The sequence below is a fragment of the Odocoileus virginianus genome, chromosome 2 (genome assembly GCF_023699985.2).
Source record: "Odocoileus virginianus isolate 20LAN1187 ecotype Illinois chromosome 2, Ovbor_1.2, whole genome shotgun sequence".
NCBI lineage: Eukaryota > Metazoa > Chordata > Mammalia > Artiodactyla > Cervidae > Odocoileus > Odocoileus virginianus.
The window spans coordinates 69481786-69503738 of NC_069675.1; the positions used below are offsets into that span (position 1 = coordinate 69481786).

Below are 21953 nucleotides of genomic sequence, written 5' to 3' on the forward strand. Positions count from 1 at the left end.
CAAAAGAATGAACCCAACTTGCGACTTAGGTCTTTAACTTTCCAAGTTAAAGAGAGAGAGAGACAGACTTTGTACCAGGCCAGCAGCCAGCGGAGGCCCTGGGGAGGAGGGTGGGAGGGGAAGGGGAATGGCCACCCCTAGCCTACTTCTAGCCATCTTGTTTTGGCCTTAACCATGTTCTCTGAGGACCAGACTCCCTAAGAGAGGCCAGAATAACAATAGTACTTGTAGGAATAAGAGCCGCTGTGATGTACTGAATCAGGTTGAGAGCTCACTTGAGCCTTATATCTCACTGCAATGCACTGAGTGGGCATTTCCCTAGGCAATGAGTAGCACATGAGGATTTGAACTGAGGTCTAATTCCACAGCCGATGGCCACTTGCAAAGTGGACAAGGCTCAGCCCTGCCCTCAAAGGGCTCAGTCCAGTGGGGAGATGGTCCTAGAACAAAAAAGATACAGTATGAGCCTTCTGATCCCAGAGAAAGAGAGGTCATCAGCCTTTGGGGGGGGAGGGGGGCAGGTGGAGGGTCAGATCTCATCTTCCCACTTTGCTTGTACCTGGAAGACATGGACTGTGAGCAACATGAGTCAGGAAAACACCTGTCTGGTCCATTACTGGCCTGGCACAGGGCTCAGGGAAATGTTGCTGAGTCAAAGAATGAACAAAAGAATGAACCCAACTTGAGACTTGGGTCTTTAACTTCCTAAGTTAAAGAGGTCTCTTTCCATTGCACCCTACAGCTTTGCAACACATCCTAATATCCTCCCCCTAAAAAATCTAGAGGACTACTCCTTTAAGGACACTACCTTGCTGATTTAGGATGGTTTCAAACTTATTTGATGAAGCCCAGGATAACCCAGGTCATTCTCCAGTCCACATCAGGGAAACCTTTCCGTGGAGTCCTAGATCACTGGGGCTGATAGGATGCAGAACTCCACCACCCTGGCCGTCACCTGCCAGGTCACGGCCAATCCTAGAGCAAGTGAACTGGGTCACAGTTCCACACTCCAGACAGAGGTCCTCTTTCCTCATGCGTGCATGCATGCTAAGTCACTTCAGTCGTGTCCAAATCTTTGTGACCCTATGGACTGTAGCCCACCAGGCTCCTTGGTCCATGGAATTTTCCAGGCAAGAATACTGGAGTGGGTTGCCATGCCTTCCTCTGGGGGATCTTCCCAACCCAGGGATCAAACCTACATCTCTTTTGTCTCCTGCATTGTCAGGCAGGTTCTTTACCACTAGTGCTCTTTCCTCTTCCCCACCCATCCCTAATGCTTGCCACCTTACTTCTGTCAACGTTCCCATCACAGGCTGCAATTTCAGGTCTGTGTCTATCTTCAGAACTACTCAGGAGCTCCCAAGAGACACCCCTGCTTCCCCACACAGAGCCCAGCACAGACGAGGTGTTTAGCAAGCATAGAAGGTACTCAGCAAACATTGCCCCTGCGTGGGGCTTGCTGGCTCACAACAACTGGAGTGGCAGTGTTTGGCTCAGCGACTACCTGGAGAGTTTGGAGGCTGACGTGAGGTAGGACCTTAGATGATGTGTGGGCTTCCTTGGCTGAGTCATTAGGCCACTGATTTCAAGGCATCTCCAGAGTTAGAAGGTACAACCCTCCACGGCTGTGGCTGCAGGAAGAGAAACATGTTGGTGCTACCTCAGGCTGGAGAGAGGCTCTGTCCCCAGCAGGCCCCCGCAGTCCCTGCAGTGTCCATCCCCGGGATGCCAGGCCTTATCCCGGCTCCTGGAAGGAGCAGCACAGTAAAAGTCACTATGATGAGGCTCCATGTTGGTTAGGATTCTGTGCCAGTGCCTCACCAGCCTCACTGGAACCCCCAGAAGCAGTCCTGGGACGTCACCCTCACTCTCCGGAGGGAGGGGGGGAGATGTGGGGAGGGGAACTAGCCCGGCCATACCCTCAGGCCAGCAAGGACAGCCCTGCTGTCGAGGCAGCCGTGTGAGGCCTATTTGTTGAGTGCCCTCCACGTGGCAGGCTGAGTGCAGAGAGACCAGAGCCCAGGGAGCCCTGTGGCCTCTGCTCAGGCCCTGAACTGCTGAGCGGGACAGTCACGCTATCCCAGGAATCCTGGGGACAGTGGGAAGGGAGGGGGCTGGTTTGTGGAGAACAAGGCCCAGGCATGGAACCAGCTCTGCCACTGATGACAGACCTCCCTGATGTGAGGCTGCCTCCTAGAGAGAGGCACAGATAGCATGCGGGGCTGTCACAGTCATCGGGGGCTGTGTAACAAACCACCCCAACGTTCTGTGACTCGAATCATCTACATTTTCACGTTTCTCAGGCTTCTGTGGGATGTCTGGGCTCAGTGGAGACTCCTTCTTGGAAATGCTAAACATGTTCCCTCAGCTGAAGAATTCCTGAAAGGGCGTCTGGGTGGGCCTCCTCTGGAGTCTCACCTCCCGTCAGGGAGACACCCCTCCGACCCTCACTGACTCCCCTCCTCTTTGCTCAGCAAATGGGTCCATGATGGTGGCCTGCTTTTCTCTGTCGGCCCTGGTGACCCAGTAAACTGCACCCTGACCACAAGGCAAGCCAGTGTCTGGAATGGGCAAGTGGAGCCACAAGCTGTGTCCCCCTCTGACCCCCATTTTTTTAATGACTTGCTGTTTCCCAGTTCCTCTGTGTGTGTGTTGTGTGTGTGTTGTGTATGCTTAGTTGCTCAGTTGAGTCCAACTCTTTGGACCCAATGGACTGCAGTCCTTGAGGTTCCTCTGTTCATGGGATTCTCTAGGCAAAAATCCTGGAGCTGGTAGCCATTCCCTTCTCTGTATTCACCATGTCAATCTTCAACACCCCCCTTCACAGTTCCTTTTTCTCCCACCCTTTCCCTCCTTCAGGTGGCAAAATCCAATGCACAGACCCTCAGGCGGCTCAAACACCCATTCCCCTTTGTTCTAAGAAAACCAAAACCTTGGTGCCCCCCCACCCAGGCCCTCTCTTCCCTGCACCGTGGCTAATGATTAAGCCTTTGCCTTGCTGGGTTATTTCTCTGCAGCCCAATAACAGCAGCTTCATTAAGAAAACCACACCCTTGACTGAGTCGGAAGCCTCCAGATGCAGGAACAAAGCAGTTTAACAGGCCTGTGGGCGGCCAGGTTGCCTCCCAGCCTCCTCTTCCTTCTGGGTCCAAGACCCCCAAAGTCCTCCCCACACCCCTCTCAGAGCCCTCTCCCTCCCCACCCCCTGTCCCCTCCCTTCTCTGCTTCTTCCTCCCTCATCTGCCCGCTCCAACTGACCATGGGGGTATCAGGGGGTCTCCCTGGGCCTTGGCCAGCCCCAGAGAGAGGGGACATGAAAGCTGTGATGGGCCCTGCCCACACTGGGCGGTGACCTGCCAGGCTGGCCCAGTCCCCTCCACCAGCCCCTGAGTCCCCAGTGGAGAATGAAGAGCAGCTCTGAAGCGACACGCTTGTGGGGTGGGCCCTCAGGAGCCTCCCCCAGCTCTTGCTGGGCCACTAACAATGGCGTCCTGTTACTTCTCTGAGCCCTCGTTCCTCTGGCTATAGAATGGAGAACGCATGACCAGCCTCTTGGGTGGTTGTGATGACTCATGAATTCATGCATCTAAAGCATTCAGACCCACATAATGAAAAGTTCTCTACAAATTATTAGTATTAGTATTGTTATTCTTTTTTACTAGCCTTTTGTACATTCTGAATTTCGTGGGTTATAAAAATGAAACTAAGTCGCTGCTTTCCACCTGCTTTTGTCAAATCCCCCTTGATACCATCCTTCAGTGACACCTTGAGCAGACCTCAGAGCTTTCTGGTCATTTTGATATTCAAATCCAGTCCAGAAGCGTTTACTACTCCATCCTGGCTCCCTGGTTTCGTCTGGTCTTCTTTCTCTCAGGCTTACAGCTCAAGATGTGGAGTGGGCCAGACACGCCTGCTCTGGCCTCCACCTCCTCCTCCCACTCCAGCGGGGGGCAGGGGAGTGTGACCTGATCTGATTCTTGGTCTCTGCTGTGAACGTGGCCCCTCCAGGTGGTGTGGCAACTTCTCTGCGTGCCGCGTGCTCAGTCGCTTCAGTCGTGTCCGACTCTGTGCAACCCCATGAACTGTAGCCCGCCAGGCTCCTCTGTCCATAGGAGTCTCCAGGCAAGAATACTGGAGTGGGTTGTCATGCCCTCCTCCAGGGGATCTTCCCGACCCAGGGATCGAACCAGCATCTCCAGTGTCTCCTGGATTGCAGGCGGATTCTTTATTGTTGAACCAATGGGAAAATCCGGCAGCTTCTCTAGTGAGCTCCAATCAGCTCTGGAAGCCTCTGGACACATGGTGGGCCTGCTGTCTAACAGGACACCAGGTGGACAGGTTCTAGGGGTAGATTTACAACCTAGGACACCTGGCTCCACCCCAACCCCCAGCTCCTGCCCCAGCCTCTTGGGAGTCGAGGACCCCTCCCCCAAGCAGGCCGCCGTGGGTGGAGGGTCCACAGGCCAACTTGACCCTGACTTCTCTTCGCAGCACCCACTTGACCCACAGAGCGTAAGCCACATAGTCAACACAACCAGCAGTGGCATACCAGGCTCCTGCATGGCCACTGTCCTTGCCCCCAGGTGCTGCATGGGTCTCCAGAGAAGCTGAGGGGACAGGCCAGTCAGTCCACTGTCGAGGGCAGAGGTCACTGGGAGCTCGCATGCCAGACTCCCCTTCCGGTGCTACCTCCCTCTCTGAGTTGTTCTTTCAGGGAAATACCACAAAACACTGTGCCTGGTGTAAGACACTCCAGCTTTCCCTTCCCCCATCTTCTTTTACATGCCAAGAAGAGGAAAACTGGAGTGATGGCTGGGGTAGCCCACCTTTGAGGCAGCCCTAGGGAGGTGCCTGGTTCTGCCTATTAGTAGCTCTCTTTAGTGAGTGGAGTACTTTGTAACTTTTGGCCTCTGTTTTGGGCTCTCCTTGCCATTTCTAGGGCATCAGGGGAAAAAAATCCCACTGAACTTCCTGTTCATCATTGTGATTCAATAATTAAGAGACAAGTGGTGAGGGCAAATTTAGAAATGATGAGTGGAGACCAGCTGTCCCCTCTTTGTGGGCCTGATCCTAATCACACCAACGTGCTGAAATCTGTCCCTGAAGTTAACATTGCTGGCTGAGGTGGGGGGTCGGGGGGGGGGCATGACCTGAATGGGAGAGCCTGGGACCTCCCACTCAAGGCAGGATCAGAACCATCTTGACAGGAGAGAGCCAACAGCTTACAACTTCCCTTGCACACAACAGAAACCAAACTCACAGCCCACAGTGCTGGAGCCTGCCCACCCTGGTTGCCTCACCCATGCACAAGCGCACCCAGGAGCTGGGAGGCAGCTGGGAGACAGTGGAAGGAGCTCCCAGCTGAGTCAGAAGCCCTGGTTGGCTCTAGGCTCTCTCCCTGACCACAGGACCTTGGGAATATTGGTGGACTTTACAAGCACCATCTTTGACAAAGGACTGGGCAGTAGTACCCACGCTGCAAGGTGGTGCTGGAATTAAAGGAGATTCCAGGTGTGAGCTTGGTCCCTGTGAAGCTGATGCGAGGGCCCATCTTATCAGGGGCCCCCTCCCACTCCCTTCACCCCTCCCTGTCATTTCCACCCAAGGCCACAGCTGTCCTTCTCTCCCCAGACCTTCCGGTGGCCGGTGGCCAGCAGCATCGACAGCAATGAGATGCTCGAGATTCAGATCTTCAACTACAGCAAAGTCTTCAGCAACAAGTGAGTGTGGGGCGGGGTGAGAGAGGCGGAGCCCTGAGGGGTGGGACCGGGGGAGAGGGGCCTTCCCTTCTCCTTGGGCTGCCCTCTCCTTTGAGTTTAAAGGGGGACCCGCATCCTGGCCTGGATTAGCCTTCAAACACCCCCCTCTCTGTTCCTTCATGTTGTCTTCAGAGTCCCCCAGCCCTCTCACAGCTTCCTGTCCCCTTCCTCAAGTCTTCCTCCTTCCACTATGCTGGGCAACAGTTACCTGCCAGAGAAGGTAATGATATCCTCCAACAGACCATCTACCTGTAGCCCTGTGAGTGAACTTGTCACACCTGCAGAGAACTAGAAGTTCAATGACAATTTGATTCAATGGTTAGTAGTCAGGCAAGCCTGCTCTCAGATCCCAGCTCAGTTATCTACTGTGTGACCCTGGGCTGGTTGCATAACCTCTCTGAGTTCAATGTAGGCATGTGTAAAGAGGCTAAGTACTTACTTCAAAGGGAAGCTGTGAGAATCAAGTGAGATAGATGTTCATTCATTCATCTAATCCCTATGTTTACTAAGTGCCTACTGTGTGTCAGGCACAAACTAAGTGCTGAGCATGGCGGGTTCTTTACCACTACCACCGCTCAGGAAGCTTAAGAATCCTGAAATACTGGAATGAGTTGCCATGCTCTCCTCCAGGGGATCTTCCTGACCCAAGGATCAAGCCCACGTCTCATGTCTCCTGCATTGGCTAAATTTAGGACATGTTAGTTCCTGTCTTGGATTCAAAAGCCAAGTGCCCTTACACAAGCTAGAGAGAGTCATGGTTGAACCACACAGCATGTCCGAAAAGGCAAGGGAGGATTACTCACTGAGAGCTCACTATGACTCAACAGTGAGAGAAAACTACAGATGAAAGGAAAGTTGGTCTAACCCTAGGTCGTATTAATAGAAGTAGAGCTATCAGAGCAGGAGAGATGAGGGGCAAGGGTTCCACTGTTCCTCATGCTGATTGCAGAGGGCAGGAATAAGCCCTGCCTTGTGGTTCCCCGGGGAAAGGACTTTAAATCTTGCCTCGTGATAAGGGGCTGAGAGCCTGGAGGAGAAAATCGCAGAAGACATGTTCATCCATCCATCCTTTGTCCATCTTTTCAGTCACTCATCTAACATTCACTGAGAAACACTCTGTACCAGCCAGACACTTTGCTAGTCATTGGAGATGCTAAGATGAGGGGTTAAGAAGCATGCCTGCCCCCCAGGAAGGTTTTCTGCTACGTGAAAGAGGAAAGATGTGTGCTTAGAAGCAGGACGAGGACCAGGCTGCATTGCCAGAGGACAGATCTGAGAGCTCTCCAATCATTGAGCTGTCTCAGGAAGAAGGCTAGCAGAGAATGGACCATGATGCTGTAGAAAGAGTCTCTGAGTCAAGAAGGGTGGAACCGCATGGATCCAAGGATTCTGTGGTTTTTATCGGAAGCCCGAGAGATCTCAGCTGAGTACTTGAAGTGGGCATTCCACAATGCCTGGCTCAGGGCATCCCATCATTCAGGCAGCTGCCTCTGATACCCACAAGAAAGTTCGTGAGACACCCTACCAGGGCCCCTAAAGTAAAGCAGGATCTTCTTCCTGGGATGAGAGACTGGGTGACCTATGAGGACAGAAGAAACAGGAACATGCACAATAAGGTGGATGTAGGGGAGGAAGCAGAAGTCTAGGACCGGTAGGGGCTCTGGGCCCCCCAGCAGGACCCACAGTAGATGGCAGAGCACTGGGGAGCTTTAGAGCTCAGTCAGAGCAGCCCTCACTGTGCAGATGGGGAAACTGAGCCTTGGAGAAGAGACCGAGGCCACAGGGATAGACAGCAGTGGAGGAGGTGCTAGGATGCTGGTCTTCCTCCTCCTCTCCTGATCCTCAGACTCCCAGAAGCCAGGCTATGTGAGCAGTGATGGCAGAAGCCAAGGACGTGGAAGAGACTGCTAAATCATCTAAACAAAAGCTTCTAGATCAGTCCCTGGAGTGCTGGAAGCCCTTGAAAACATGAAAACTCCTGCTATAAACAAATCAGAAGTATTTGGTAGGTTGTTTAGAAAATTGACTATCCTAATAAAGAATATGCTAGAATACAAGGCTTCGATGAGTTGTTCTAAAACACCAGCAAGAGGGGAGACAGCAGGGGGAGTATCTACTCTGATTCTGCTTTCTCTCTCCCTGTCTTCCTTGTCCCCACCTAAGAAAAGGCAGGACAAGGGGAGGCATGGGCCTGGTAGAAGGGAGTCTTGCCATTCCTTTGAAAGCCTGGAGAAGGTCCAGGGAGCTGCTGGCAGCAGAGCTGGGGTGGGGAGGAATGGTGGTCTTGTGGACAACATAGAACCCACCCTGAGACAGGCCAGCTCTGGGAGTCAGAGAGGAAGGGCGGGTACTTGGAGTCAATTGGGACTCAGTCTCCCACCCTGGAGTCTGGGATCTATTTCCTGAGCCAAAGAAAAGGCCCCTCTGGTGTGTGCCCTCTGTCCCCACTGTGGTCCAGCTCCGTCACCAGGCTCCCTCTGATGAGGGAGCCAAGCCTCTGGGGAGCCTCTGGGCACAGCAACCAGCAAAGCCACACCCATAGCTTGGGACAGTGGCCCGCACCCAGCAGACCCCCATTACTCTGTGGAATGATTGAATGAATAAATGTCCCCTTTGGTCAGGAGGAGATAGCGTACAGTGTGGGAGCATCTAGGAGCCCGAACCCAAGCGGTCCTTCTTCCCTGAAGAACTCAGGGTGCTCCAGAAACCCAGTCACTTGACTGGTGCATTTGGGGAAACTGAGGTAAAGGAGGCTGGTGTGAGATTTAGAACCTGGGGGTCTGATCCCACCACCCATCACAAAGAAGGGGACTTGGTCTAGAAGCAGAGAGCAGTTTAGGAGCTGGCCCCTCACCCAGCGGTTGTAAAGGCTGTGGAGAACAGGAGACATGGATTGAAGAAAGAAAATGTCCTTGTCAGGGGCCAGGAGATCCTGGGTCTGCTCCATCCACCTTGAATGAGGTCCTGTTTTGAGAGCCTTGGTTTTCCCTATGAGGACTCAGTGAGTGTTGGATCCGGGAGATCTTGTACGACTCCCTCTGCCTGTCCAGGGCCCTGTGAGAGGGGGGTGGCTTGACCCAGGCACCAGTCTCCTGGGACTCCTGAATAATTCAGGATCCAGGAGAGCAGTGGCGGCCCGGCCAGACCTCGGACACTTGACACCAGCTCCCAGGGGAAAGCAATGAATTATTGACAAGTCCTGGAGCCTGGTTGCAGCTCTATTGTGGTCAGTCTGCGGGCCCAACTGTGTAAAGGCCCCCTCCCTGCTGGCTAAGTACCCGGGGATCCTGCCACCACTCAGCCTGCCCAACTGTGGGCCCTGTTGATAGGGTGGGTGGGAGGGGTTCTCCCTTTGTGATGGGTAACCCAGATGAGTTGCATGAGAGGCTGTCAAAAGATGGATGATTCCAGCTCCTTCACCAACAGCTCAGGGATAACTGAGACAAAGAGACTGTCCTTGCCCAGGGTTACACAGCAGAGTCAAGGCAGAACCTAGTCTTCAACCCAGACCTCCTGACCCAGGGTTGGCACTCCTTCCCGAAGAATGGATGGCCTCATGCCTGCACCTTCCAGGGAAAGGTCCCAGCTCTCCAGGGACATGGGAGTCCACCTGGGCCTCCTTGCAGGCAACTCCTCCATGACCTACCCAGAGGAGGAGAAGCAACAGGCAGACCCTGCTGAGCTTCCAGCCAGTCCAGACAGAGGGCAGCAGGGGTCGGGGATGGATGTGGTCTCTGGGGTCACCAGACAGACCAGACCCAAGGCTTCTTTCCTACACCAGCTCCTTCCCCAGAGAACGTCTATTAAAGGGGTTGAGGGCAGTGTTCTGCTAGAAGCAGCATGAGGGCATGTGTTTTGAAATTGTGTTTTCCTAGCAAGCACCCTGGTTTTGCTTAAACTGTATGTTCCCGACATGTGAAAGGAGGAAAGTTTTATAAAAATGTTTTTCTTTATTCTTTACATAAAACTAAGATCACATCAACTGTCCATTTCAAAGAATGCTATTGCAGGATAAACTCTCCTCTTATGTCCCTTGCAAGACTAAACTCTGAAACCTTGGTGAAGCTGGAAGGCCAGAGCCTTTTCTGAGCACTGGTGGGGCAGTAGCCCCATCCTGCCCCCTGGGGGTGTCTTGTCACACTGCATCAGCTTTACAGCTCTCTGGGCTTCTAGGGAAAAGTTGTGCCTGCACACCCAGCATTCAGCAGGTGCTCAACTGGCCCTAGTATGGCCAAAGGGGCCTGAAGTTCCAGTCGGCAGTGGAAGAACAGGGATTCTCAAAGTGAACTCCCCAAACTCCATCATCAGTATCACCTGGACATGGGTCAGAAATAGCCATTCTGCTAAGTCAGAGCCCCTGGGGTGAGACCCGCTCCCAAGAGCTGTTGGTACATGTCTCTCCTGACTCTGTGTTCAGTGAACTTCACATGGAAAGATTGAAATTGACCTTTCCACCAAGGAAATGGGCAAAAGCTGCAAGTCAGGACTGCATTTCCCCTCCCCCAGCCAGTTGTTAAACAGTGGCCAGCAAAACCACGGGTGGGTGGGTCCCAGTTGTCTGAACTTCAACAAGCCCTCTTGATGATTCTGTTCATGCTAAAGTTTCAGTCAGTTCAGTCACCCAGTTGTGTCCGACTCTTTGCAACCCCACTGTTTTAGACCCTGAAGAGATGAGGTTACAAAAGCCCAGTATATATGTTCATGCCTAGAGTCTTCTCTTAGAAGGGCTGCACAGGACAGAAGCTAAGAGCCCACCTAAAGCTGAGACTCAGGGGCAGTGGCGCCTGGTCTCCTGAACCCGGCCTGGCACAGCAGTCTGCACTGACCAAGCTGGGGAGAGGCCAGGATGCCGTGGGGGAGGTAGCTGCCAAGGGGCTGGTCTGAGAAGAGCCTCGAAGCCTCCGTGGGCTCTAGAGTTGAGGAACAGTGTGAACAGTTTCACCCTGAGGGAGGGTGGGGCGAGCTGGCAGATGGAGCTCTGAACTTCAGAGGGAAGCATGCATTCTGACTGCTCCTGCCACTTCCTCCCCTCACACAGACAGGAGGCTTTTTAAAACAGTGTCTGCCCTCCAGAGCCCATCAGGAGGATACAAACATCAAACACATTAAAGTCAGAATCCACCTGATACCTCGTCTCACCCCAAGTGACCATTGAATTAACTGCATCCCTTCCTGCTTTCTCAGCCTCACTTTCCTCCCCTATAAGCTGAGGGCAGCACTGTGGGACCCCAAGAGCCCATCCTGTCTCACACCCTGTGGATGCCCACCCCCTCCCTGAGCTTTTATCCCTTCAGTCAGAAGTGGTGTGTATGTTTTCATCTACCCCACGTGGAATCACCATGTGAGAACATCTCTCTGAGTACCCTCTTCTTCCAGAGCAATAACCTGCAAAGTGTGGGACAGCTCAACTCATTCAGCATTTATGGGGCCCTCACTGTTGTTCATTAATTCTAGCTAGTAGATTTTGAGATTTCCTGTGAGCCAGAAATATCAGCTAGAGGCTGAAATAGGAAACAGCCACTTCCTTGGAAAGGCTCACAGACTAATGTCAGCCCCTGGACAATGACCAGACAGCTTCCTGGACTGCTGACTCTGTGCTAGGTGTGCTGATAAGAACTTGGTACAGAGCATTTCTGTTGGTCCTCTAAGCAGTAAAGTAGAGGTTATTAGCTCATCCTAGGAGAAATCTGAGACTGAGCAAGCCCAAGGTAGCAGGTAACTCTCTAGTAAGTGTCCAAGCTGGGCTTCCAATCCTCTCTCGCTAACTCCAGAACGTGCCCTTTACATCACTGCCCTGCTTCATCCCTCCAGATACCTAGGGGGATGGGGAGCACACAGTCAGATGGGTCCTTGCCCCAAGGACCTTGCAGAATGCAGGTGTGTGTGGGCATCACTACTGATTCAACAGAGGATGAATGAGCCAGTGGTGCTGGTGAGGAGCAGAGATCTTGGTCGTGATTAGGAAGGTGGAAGGGGGTAGAATCTCCAGTCCTTCCCCACAGCCTCCATGCTGGGCATCTGGAAGCCACTCTGCAGGGGCTGAGCTGAGCCCTGAGACAGCACAAACCTGAGGAACACAGGCCCCACCAGGGTACCGCGATCCCAGTCTGTGACCATCCCCCCAGGTGCTCACTGCCCTCAAGCTCTCCCAGGGAAATGGCTCTGATACATACAAATACACACAGTTGCTGGGGGTCACAGACCCTCCTGGACATGCCGCTCTGGCCAGCCCCAGCTCCTGGGCCACCTTCTCCAACCCCAGCTTGGAGCCCAAGCCAGCCTTCTCCTTCTCCAGCCCACTGGTCTCTTTCACAGCCAGTCACAGCCTCTTGGGATGTCAGCCTTGCTCTCTCACCTCTCCATGTGAAACCATGAAGACCATGCCCCTCTGCCATTCACAGGCTGATCGGGACCTTCCGCATGGTGCTGCAGAAGGTGGTGGAGGAGAACCACGTGGAGGTGACCGACACGCTGATGGACGACAACAATGCAATCATCAAGGTGGGGGTACCCAGAGAGTCTCTGGACATGCCCATTATTGGGTCACCTGGGGGCCTGTTCACTCCTGCCCCCGCCTGCACATAGCGTGGTCTAGGCTGGGTCTCCTCTTGGGTAGAAAGGTGCGGTGGGAGGAGACTCAGGTCAGACTGTTGGAGGCCGTGGAGGGCCGTGGGGGAGCCCTTGAGGGTGACAGATGCTGAAGCCCTTTCTGCAGTGCGAGTATAAGAGATGGCGACTAGGGGACTCCCTCCCTTCTCCATCAGGGGGCCTTCCATCTGGACCCAGGTCAGGGATCACTAAAGAGGTGTCCTCGTCATCTGAAAGCCAGCCTGAGCCCTGCTGGCCTCTACAGGGCATGACCTTCATGCCTGCCTTGGCATCTAAGACTAGCCATTCTATGAGGGCAGGGACCTCTTTCTATTCTATCTGTCACAACCCATCCCTGGACTTCCAACAAACACACATGCACCAATGATGCATGGCCTGTAGGGACTTAATACACACCCAAACGAAGGAAATAACCCATTCAAGATGCCCAGTCCCCAGGCTCTGCTCTGATGCATCTGTCCCCTTGAGCTCATTCGTGCCCACCCCTAGGCATTTGAGCCTAGTGGTGAGGAACACAGCTCCTGGATATAGACCTTTGCTAGGCCACTCAGGAACTGTGTGACTTGGGCCGGTTACATATCATCTGCAAAGTGAGCAAAATTATAGTATTGACTTCACAGGACTCTTCTGAGGATTAAATGGAAATGCACAGAAGGGGCTTGGTACAGTTAAGTGCTCAATAAATATTGGATTGGTCAAAAAGTTTGTTCAGATTTTTCCATAACATTTTTTACAAACTTTTTGACAAACCCAATATATAAAATAAGATCAGTAGCTATTATTTCCTGACCTCAGTTTATTCAGATGTAAAATGGGGCTGCACCAACCCCGGTCCCATGTATTACCCTATGTAGTGGTCAGCAGAGTAACCTCAGAAACAGGACTGCAGCCACAGGAAGCCAGAATGGAAGGAACCCTCTTTGAGAAACCCCAAGGGTGGGGCAGAAATTCCCACAGTGCCTTGGTGGCTCGAGACACTTCCCTGCTGAGAACAAGGGGCTTCTCAGCTTGGCCCCAAAGAGGTCGTTCTCGCCACATGTAGACACAGGCAGAGGTGGGGGGACCTCTTGAAATCAGGTGGGTTGGGGTCTCAGCAACCACAGCAAAGGGAGAGAGGGTGAAAAACAAGCTCCAGGCACTGGTGGTGTGGAGGACTTGGAGAGGAACATAGATGTCCCGAGAAAGAGAATAGAATGTGAGCAGTAAAACATGAGGGAGAACTGGGGAAATGGGCAGGAACAGACAGACAGCACAGCTCGAGCCTTGTATTTCTAGAATCAGATGTAGGAATTCAGTTGAGGAAAGGACTTACAAATTATCTAACTCACCCACCACCTACCTCTGCCACCCATTCTATGGATGGGAACTCTGAAGTCCCAGATGAAAAATCAATTTAGCCAAGGTCAAACAGCTGGTCAACAGCAAAATCAACTCTAGGACCCTGGACCTCTGATTTCAAGGCCACCATTTTCCCACCATAACAGGTTTGGTCTCACCAAATGGACCACATTTGCTCAGTGGAAAAGATGTGGGGCTTGAAATCAGCCAGGTTGGGCTCACATCCCAGCTCCAGCTCTTGCTAGCTGTGTGACTTGAGCAAGTAACTTAACCTCTCTGATGTGTTAGGTAGGGTCGGTTGAAGTGTTGGGAAGATCAAATGAGTTTACATCAAGCATCTTACCATGATGATTAGCGCAGTGAGGATTCATAAAATGTGTGTACCTTTCCCTTCCCAGGGGAAATGGAAGGCTGGCATCCCGAGGCCCACTTGCTGAGTGAAGGCTGCCTGTGGGGATCCCCAGAGCAAGCCAACCCTGACTTGGAGAGAGGGCAAGCAGGTCTAGAAGATGTCCTAGCACCTGCGTGGGTTGAGGAAGGGATTAAAATGAGTTCTCCCTGTGCACCGGGGAGAAACCAGAGCTGAGAGGAGGGCAGCGGCCCAAGGATACAGAGCAAGAGGCCTAATCAGGATTCTCAAGTGCACAGCATGTGTCCAGGTTTGGGGCTCCATGCTCCCCCAGAGAAAAGTCCAGGGTGACCCAATGGCACCTCCTCTCCAGAATAGGAGGGTAGGTGTCAGACGGGCAGGAAGAACTGCTGAGACCCCGCCTTTGGAGGGTGCCCAGGGGTCTGGGCTCCTCTGCTGAAGGGTTCATGTTATGAGATCCCAACGAACATCAGGAACGAGGGGACATCAGCTGACTTCAGGCAGACCACCCCTTGTCGTTCTGAGGACGAGGGGTTGACCTGTGCCCTGGGGACACTGGAGGATGCCCTTGATTCTGTGCACAGTGGGCTCAGGGAGCCCACCCCCAGCCCAGGCCCAGCTGTCCAGGTGGGTCCCCCACCCCCCATCTTGGGCGCCTGAGGGTTAAGAGAGCCACGTGCAACAGGATCTGGAGCCAGAGCCCATTCTGTCGACTGAGTCTGCACATGTCAGTCTTTCTGAGCCTCTGTTTGCTCATCTGCAAAATGGGAATGTAGTGGGAGGACCGTCCCCAGTTCGCCCTCCTTCAGTGAGTTAAGGGTGTAGAAGGACCTTGTAAAATCATGGAGCAGCAGAGGACATGGGATTATGATTGTTCCTGCCATCCCAGCGGCTCAGCACCCCTCTCTCCTCCAGACCAGCCTGTGCGTGGAGGTCCGGTATCAGGCCACGGACGGCACTGTGGGCTCCTGGGATGATGGGGACTTCCTGGGGGAGGAGTCCCTTCACGAGGAAGAGAAGGACAGCCAGGAGACAGATGGGCTGCTCCCTGGCTCCCGCCCCAGCTCCCGGCCACCAGGCGAGAAGAGCTTCCGGAGGTAACAGGCTGGGCCCTCTCTCCCCAAAGAAACAGGGAGTATGCCTGGGGCCTGGCTGGGCTCGGAGCACAGAGCTGAGTGGCTGGAGAGTCAGTATAAGAGGAGAGGAGGGGTTTCTGCAGCCTCCCCTCACCCCCAACTCCAGAAGTCACTGGGGAGGCAGCAGAGTGTCTGGAATCAGGCCCAGGGGCCAGGCCTCCCCCTAAGCTGAGGGAGGTGACGTTCCAGGAGGGCAGGGTCTAACATGAGTAGAAGAGGCTAGACCTCTGGCCTCCTCAAAGAAAGGGAAAAGTGGACAGGAGGAGGCAAGAGGCTAGACCTCTGGCCTCCTCAAAGAAAGGGAAAAGTGGACAGGAGGAGGCCCTGATCTCTCTGGCCCAAGACCAAAGCAGCGCCAGGCTAGCCCCAGGCAGCCTGGCTCAGTGAAGATACAAGGGAAGGGCGGGTGTCCCTTCCTGCCGGGGTGAAGCCAGCAGTCTTGGTCGGGACCTGGCCTTTCTTCCATTGAGAGGATGGCATCCAGCACCCTCGGTGTCCAGGAGTCACATCTGCAAAGTCCAGCCACACACAGAGGACAGGATGCTGGGTTCAAATGCACTATGTTTCCAAAAAGGGAAATGCAATTGTACTACTCTTAGGGCCCAGAGAGGCAGACTCTAGGCTGGTAAAACACTCTCCGCAGGTCACTGGAAATAGCGTGTGAAACACAGGTAAGTCAGCAGTGCCTCAGAAGGATGGGGATGGGTTTGGAAAGAGGGGTTGTTCCCCTCCCTCTGGAAACATCTCCCTCCCATTTCCTTCCACCCTGTCCTTTCCAAGTGAAATTTAGTCAGTGCTTGTCCTGAAAAAGACACAGATTCTAAATTAGGGTAATTGAATTTTATATTTTAGTTGTATGATTACATTTTCCTTTTTTGCCCTTGGACCACTCACCCCCACTTGCACACAGACAGACAGACACACACACACACATATAAGCTTAAGACCCTGGGAGCCAAGTGAGGAGTAACAGCAATAAGATCAAAGGAAGCATGCCTGCGGCAAATGTCACTGGACCTTTGCCTCCAGGCTAGCCATGGGGTGGGCGGTATCACCCAGGCCAGTTTGCAGCCAGTCCTCCTTAGATTCCAGGCTGGGTGGCATGGAGAGGACATACAATCTGGCCTCAGGAGACACAGGCCTGAGTCCCAGCTCTGCCATTTACCAGCCTGCTACCCATCACTGGGCTCATCACTGCTATCTCTACAAGGGGGCCCAGGACAGTAGGAACCTCCACCCTATTGCTGGGAGAGCCGAGGGATTGATGGGGAGTCAGGCTATAACCAGGGTGCCAAGTGCTACCCCACATGAGGGCTGGTGACAAACAGGTTGTTGGCTGGACAGTGGAGAGGGTTAGGAATTGGGCTGGAAATGGTGAAAGAGGAGAAGGGACCCAGTGGGGAATGAGCATGGGGACAAGGACACTAGGGTGCCATCAGGTCCCCATCTTCTGTCCTCTTAGAGAAAAGAGCTTGTCTGAGACTACCGGTGGGCTTTAAGAAAACTTTAAGAAAGGGCTATCTGGGGACAGACTGGATGCCTCTCAAGGGCCATCAACTTCAGGGAAAGGAACACTGGCTCTGAATCAGGGGAGATGAGCCCCAGTGAGTCGCGTCCTGCTGCCACTAACTGACTGAGTGACTTTGGGAAAACCACTAGCCTTCTGGGTCAATAACAACAGTGGGTTGAGCATCCTGGCTCCCCACCCCTAGCTCCGACATCCAGAGGGAGGCAGAGGTTCTCTGGGTCTTGTGGGGCGCACACATGGGGAGCCATCCTCCAGAGTTCTGGGCAGTCAAGAGGGCAGCAGGGTTGCTGCAGCTCAGGCAATGGTGAATGGCCCACGAGTAGGCCAGGGTGCTGCTGGAAGGAGCAGTGAGATGATGCAGGCAAGCCTGAGGGGCTTTGGTCCTAGACCGGCAGATGGTCCTGGGCCCCAGGAATTCAGAGACAGAGAGGGTGTCCCATCCTTCCTCACACCTTGGCCTGGCTGCCCCACCTCTCCTGACCCTCATGCAGCCTCTCCCAGGGCAGCAGCAGGAAGCAGGAGTGGGAGGAGGGGTTTACCCCGGGGACTGGGAATGGGAAGAGGATGGCAACTGCAGACAGAGCTCCCGGTCTTCCCGAGGCCACCGGCCTGCACTGGAGGTGCTGGATGAGTGTGAGCGTGGATTTCCAGCCACGTGGGGGCCGCCAGCACAGACCCTGAGAACGCCCAGGGGTGGTGTCGCTGCCACACGTTCTCTGGCCAGGTCTGGCCATGCAGCCGGCAGACCGGGGTGGGGCAGAGGGGTGAGGAGAAGGTAGTGCTGGTTTAGAGAGCCTGGGCTCTGCTGTAGTGTCCTGTAGTTGCTTACAGGGGCCACTGGGGTCTCGGTCAAGAAGTGTGGGGTTCCGAGGAGAACCTGAATTTGGTCTCACAACCCTCAATGCATCTCACCCTCCTCACGTAGGTGCCGGCCAGCCAGGCCTGTAAGCTGTGGGGTCTGGGAGGAAGCCACTGGCTTCGGGGCCAGAGAGCCTCCCTGAGAGAATGTGGCCAACAAAGGGACAGGGAGAAGAAAAGGATGCACGTGTCTCAGCTCTGACCCCAAGCCTGCCTTTGCCTGCATCTGCCCTCCAGCCCCCAGCCCCTCCTGGGAAGGCCCATCCCCTTGTAGGTCAAAGTGCCCAAACTACAGGGTGCCCCTCTGTTGTTTTCCCAACGACTCATTGCTGGCACGCAGCAATGTCTCTCCTGGTCGTCTGGACCCACAAGGGTCTGGTGTGGGAATCCACTCCTCCCTGTTGGCTTTGGCTGGGTGGGGTGCTGGCTGGAGAAGCCGGGGTCGGGGGCTGTGGAGTGAGTGCCAGGAAACAGCCTCAAGCCCAGAACTGGTGGAAAGAGATATCCATTCCTTGGAGGGCAGAGGTGATGATGTGGGGGTCTCCTCTAAGGGCCTGGCTCCCCCTACTGGGCTCCTGCCATCTCCCCTCACCCTCCCTCCTGGAAGGGACCTCTGCAGAGGTCCTCTACTCTACACTGCCAAGGCCTTAGGGATCTTCCTGAAAGTTCCTCCCATTGGACCTCAGGGAAGGTTTGCTGGCAGCTCTGCCCCCCAGCTCCCAACCTACCCCCACCCGCACCCCTTGCCTCCCATTAACCCTCTGCTCCTATGGTCCCTCAATCCCAGGCCCTGGCCAGTCACATGTCCTCTGAGTCACTCTGTCTGCTTGTCTAGGCCCTGTTGGCCGACAGTGCTGGCCCGTGGCCGGTGCTCAGCCAGTGTCCCCTTCCTTCCTCCTCCCTTCCCACAGTCTCCATGTCACCCCACCACAACTTGTTCTACCCCAAGCAGCATCTGACTTTTTGGCTCAAGATCCTTCTCAGATATTGTCACCCCATCCCACTCCAAGGGCCCTGCCAACTAAGTTGCCCACAGCCCTAGCTTCACCGCTGCCTGGTCCCCGGGCTGGGGTCTCACCCACTCGCAGGGCTCCCTCACTTCCCTTGCCGTCAGTGCTGCAGAGAGATGGAATGAATTACTAACTCCAGGGGCACTTTGTTCTCAGAAGCAAAGTCGGGGGTCCTGGGCCCCTGTATGTCAGTGTACACCTGCCCCAGTGTCTGAGGAGAGAGGAGACTTCAGCCCTGAACACACACATGTGCACACACACTCAAGTGCCTGAGTGTTTTCACATGCTTACCTGCATGTACGTTCTATCTCTGGGTGATACCGAGGTGCTGCACACACTACCGGGTTCTGGTAAGGATCCCCTGTTAGAAAGAACAAAGAAGGGAACCCAGCTTTAATCTCGAAGCTGCACTGCAGAGGTGTATTCCAAGACTCTCTCCTCCTCATTTTGTCCACCTGCCTGGCCCTACGGCCCTCCTCCTGCCCACCACCCTTCCTGGTGTTCCTGGAGATATAGGGGTTCCTCCTGGGATCCTCTATGCTGGGTCTCATCCTAGGGGAGGGGAGAGAGGGGGTCACTTTCCTTGTTGTCCTTCTGGGTCATTCTTCTATGACAGTGGAGACCCATGGAGACCTCCCTCCTATGTCTGGGGCCAGGGGGCAGTGGGTATGTGTGCATGGCTGGGGGCTCTGACAGAGATGTGCACGAGGCATGTGTCCCAGGGTGTGCATAGACATGTGGCAGGCGGGGGGGGGGGGGGGGCGGTCGGCAAACTCAGCCTCACCCCCAGAGTGCAGAGTTCCCAAGGCCCCTCTCCTCACCTCCCTCCACCAGCCTGAGCTCCAGAGCTGCAGCCGCTCCCAAGCAGCCCAGAGGAGCTAGGGTCAGGCCAAGATGAGATCTGTGGTGAAGCAGTGCTCAGGAGACTCCTCCCAAACTCAGCCACTTCACCTGAAGTGGGGGTCCTCTTCACCCCAGAGGCCGCCATATTGATTCCCTACCCCCACCCGGTGGTTGCTTCTAACCGTGCACACAGAGCGCTGGGGGCAGGAGCCTGAGGAGGAGGTGAGTGAAAGTGAGACAGAGAGAGAGAGAGCTTGTATGTGAGAGAGAGAGAGAGCTTGTGTGTGTGTGTGTTGACTGAGGAACAAAACTTACCTGGCCAGACTGGAACACTACAAACACAGTGTGGATTCTAGGAGGAAAGTCAGGCCTGTCCAGGGATTCAGGAAGAGGTCCCCTAGCAACAAGGATGACCATGAGGTCAAACCCCTCATCCCCACCCTTCTGGGCTGTGTGATTGAGGGCAGGCCACGCAGGGCTGTACAGTTACTAATATTAATGCTAGCTGTAGTCACTAAAGTGGTTGTAGTAAAATCAGGAGAGTATTATTTTTCACAGAAAGAGGGGCTTTTCCCTTCTCCATTTCTACACTGAGAGTGTGGGCCTGTGCAGACCCCTTTGCCAGCCCAGAGGCCTGGAGTGTGTGAGGAGGGGTAGGGCAGGAATGTGCCAGCATCAGGGAAGCAGTGAGAGAACATTCCAGAAGGGCTTTCTGGAAGCCTCCCTAAGGAGGAGGAGGAGCCCTGCTCTGAACCCTGGAGCCACAGCTGGCTTATTGCTGCAGACCCAGGATGTCCTGGGCCCCCCTTTCTTCTCTGAGTTCCTCAGAGCCTAGGAGCCCCTTACTCCATTGGAGGGGATCAAGCCTGATGAACAGAACCGAGAGGCTTGTGCCTAGGGCATGGCCTGGCTCCTCTAATCTTGTGTTCCCTGTGGCACCTGCGACCCACATCCTGAAATCACCAGACCCTGACCTGGGGCAGGGGGAGATTGCGGGGACCCTGAAACCTCCTCTGTCACCAAGGCTCCAGGTTCTCCTGGGTTTGGAGGCCCACTCCTGAGAGCTCCTCTCCCAGAATCAGGACTACAGCCCCCCACCCCCAAGGCAGAGCCCAGGGACCTGGGACCCCTGCCCAGCAGGCTCAGGCTTGCTGACATGAGACGCTATGGGGTGCAGGGTCTCTGGGACAAGGAGGCCCCCAGGGATCATGGGGGTCAGCAGGGTCAGGGACTAAGTCTGCAAGTGCCTCTGGTTCACACCCTCTCACACACATCCCCTTATCTCCTCATTTCTTCCTCCTACTCAGCAAAGGCAGAGAGAAGACCAAGGGAGGCAGAGATGGTGAGCACAAGTAGGTGTCCCAGGCCAGGGTGGAGCCGTGGGGCTCGCGAGAGGGAAGGGTCCCCGGCACAGGGTGCAGGTGGCGGGGGGCCCAGCTCCGAGTGGAGGCAGCACCGGGCGAAGGCAGGACGAGGGAGGTCCCTCCATCTGGCCACAGGGGCGAGGAACACGGAGGTGTCAGGGTTGGGGCAGGCCTTCTGGTTTCCACTCCCTCCTCCCTCCTTTCAGTGTCTCGATTCCTCCTCCACTTCCCTGCCCAGTCCCCCATCCCTGTGGGCAGGCTCTCTTGTGAGGGAGGGAGTGAGGACAGCCCAGGAAGCCAAGCGCCGCCTCCTACTAGTACCAGAGCAAGGCCGGGCAGACAGACATGTGGCACTGGAGGCCCAAGGAGGACAAAGTCTGGGTTCTGAGTGGTCGCAGGGGGAGGCTAGAACATAAAGCCCGGAAAGCGAAGGAGGAACAACCACTCTCTGGTGGTCTTCACTGTCTCTATTCCCCAGAGGGGAACAAGGAGGTGCCTCCAGATGGGGAGGGGCCACCACAAGGTACTGGGAAGTCTCAAGGCCTGATGGCGGGGGAGTGACAGGTGGGTCCCCCAGGCTCCCCCAGAGCTCGTGTCACCTCAAGGACCTTCTGGCATCACAGGGAATTCACAAGGGGAGTGGCAGTCAGGGTTGAGCACACTGCAGGGGGCCTCTGCTCCAACACCCGTTCTTGCAGATGACAGATCTGAGCCCCAGAAGAGAAGCAGAGCTGAGACTAAATAAAAGCCAGGGCATTTAACTCCTGACCCAGAGTTTACAGTAGGCCCAGCAAGTTTAGAGCCCTTGATTATACTCTCAGTTCTCCAAACACACCAACAAAAACCAAAAAGTCATGAGCGTGGTCTTTGTTTTCCAGATAGGGAAACTGAGCCCCAGAGATGTTAAGAGATTCTCTCAGAACAGTGGTCCAAAATAAGTTAAAAATCAGTCGACCTGAGGTTAGCATGGCGACAGCAGAATTGTGTGTACAGGGGTCTGGAGTGATAAGCACTGATGCGGGCTTGGTGTACTGTTTGCATTAAGATCCCAGGGACTCGCAGCCTCGTTTAACAAAAGCATGAATTCCAACTCCCACTTGTTAAACATGAGCAAAAAAACATGATGACAAGGCAGCAG

At 54.5% G+C, this 21953-nt stretch overlaps 1 protein-coding gene across 4 annotated transcripts in view; it reads left to right on the forward strand.

Moving 5' to 3' along the window:
* Positions 1–21953, forward strand: part of OTOF (otoferlin) — a 90014-nt gene that overhangs the window by 22597 nt on the left and 45464 nt on the right. For 2 of the 4 annotated variants that reach the window (XM_070450596.1, XM_020913842.2), the window contains exons 3-6: positions 5632–5720; positions 12161–12260; positions 14992–15173; positions 20759–20803. In XM_070450596.1, coding sequence (XP_070306697.1) covers positions 5632–5720; positions 12161–12260; positions 14992–15173; positions 20759–20803 — 416 coding nt within the window. The remainder of the gene's footprint in view (positions 1–5631; positions 5721–12160; positions 12261–14991; positions 15174–20758; positions 20804–21953) is intronic. The other 2 variants (XM_020913840.2, XM_020913841.2) reach the window with 1 other exon arrangement.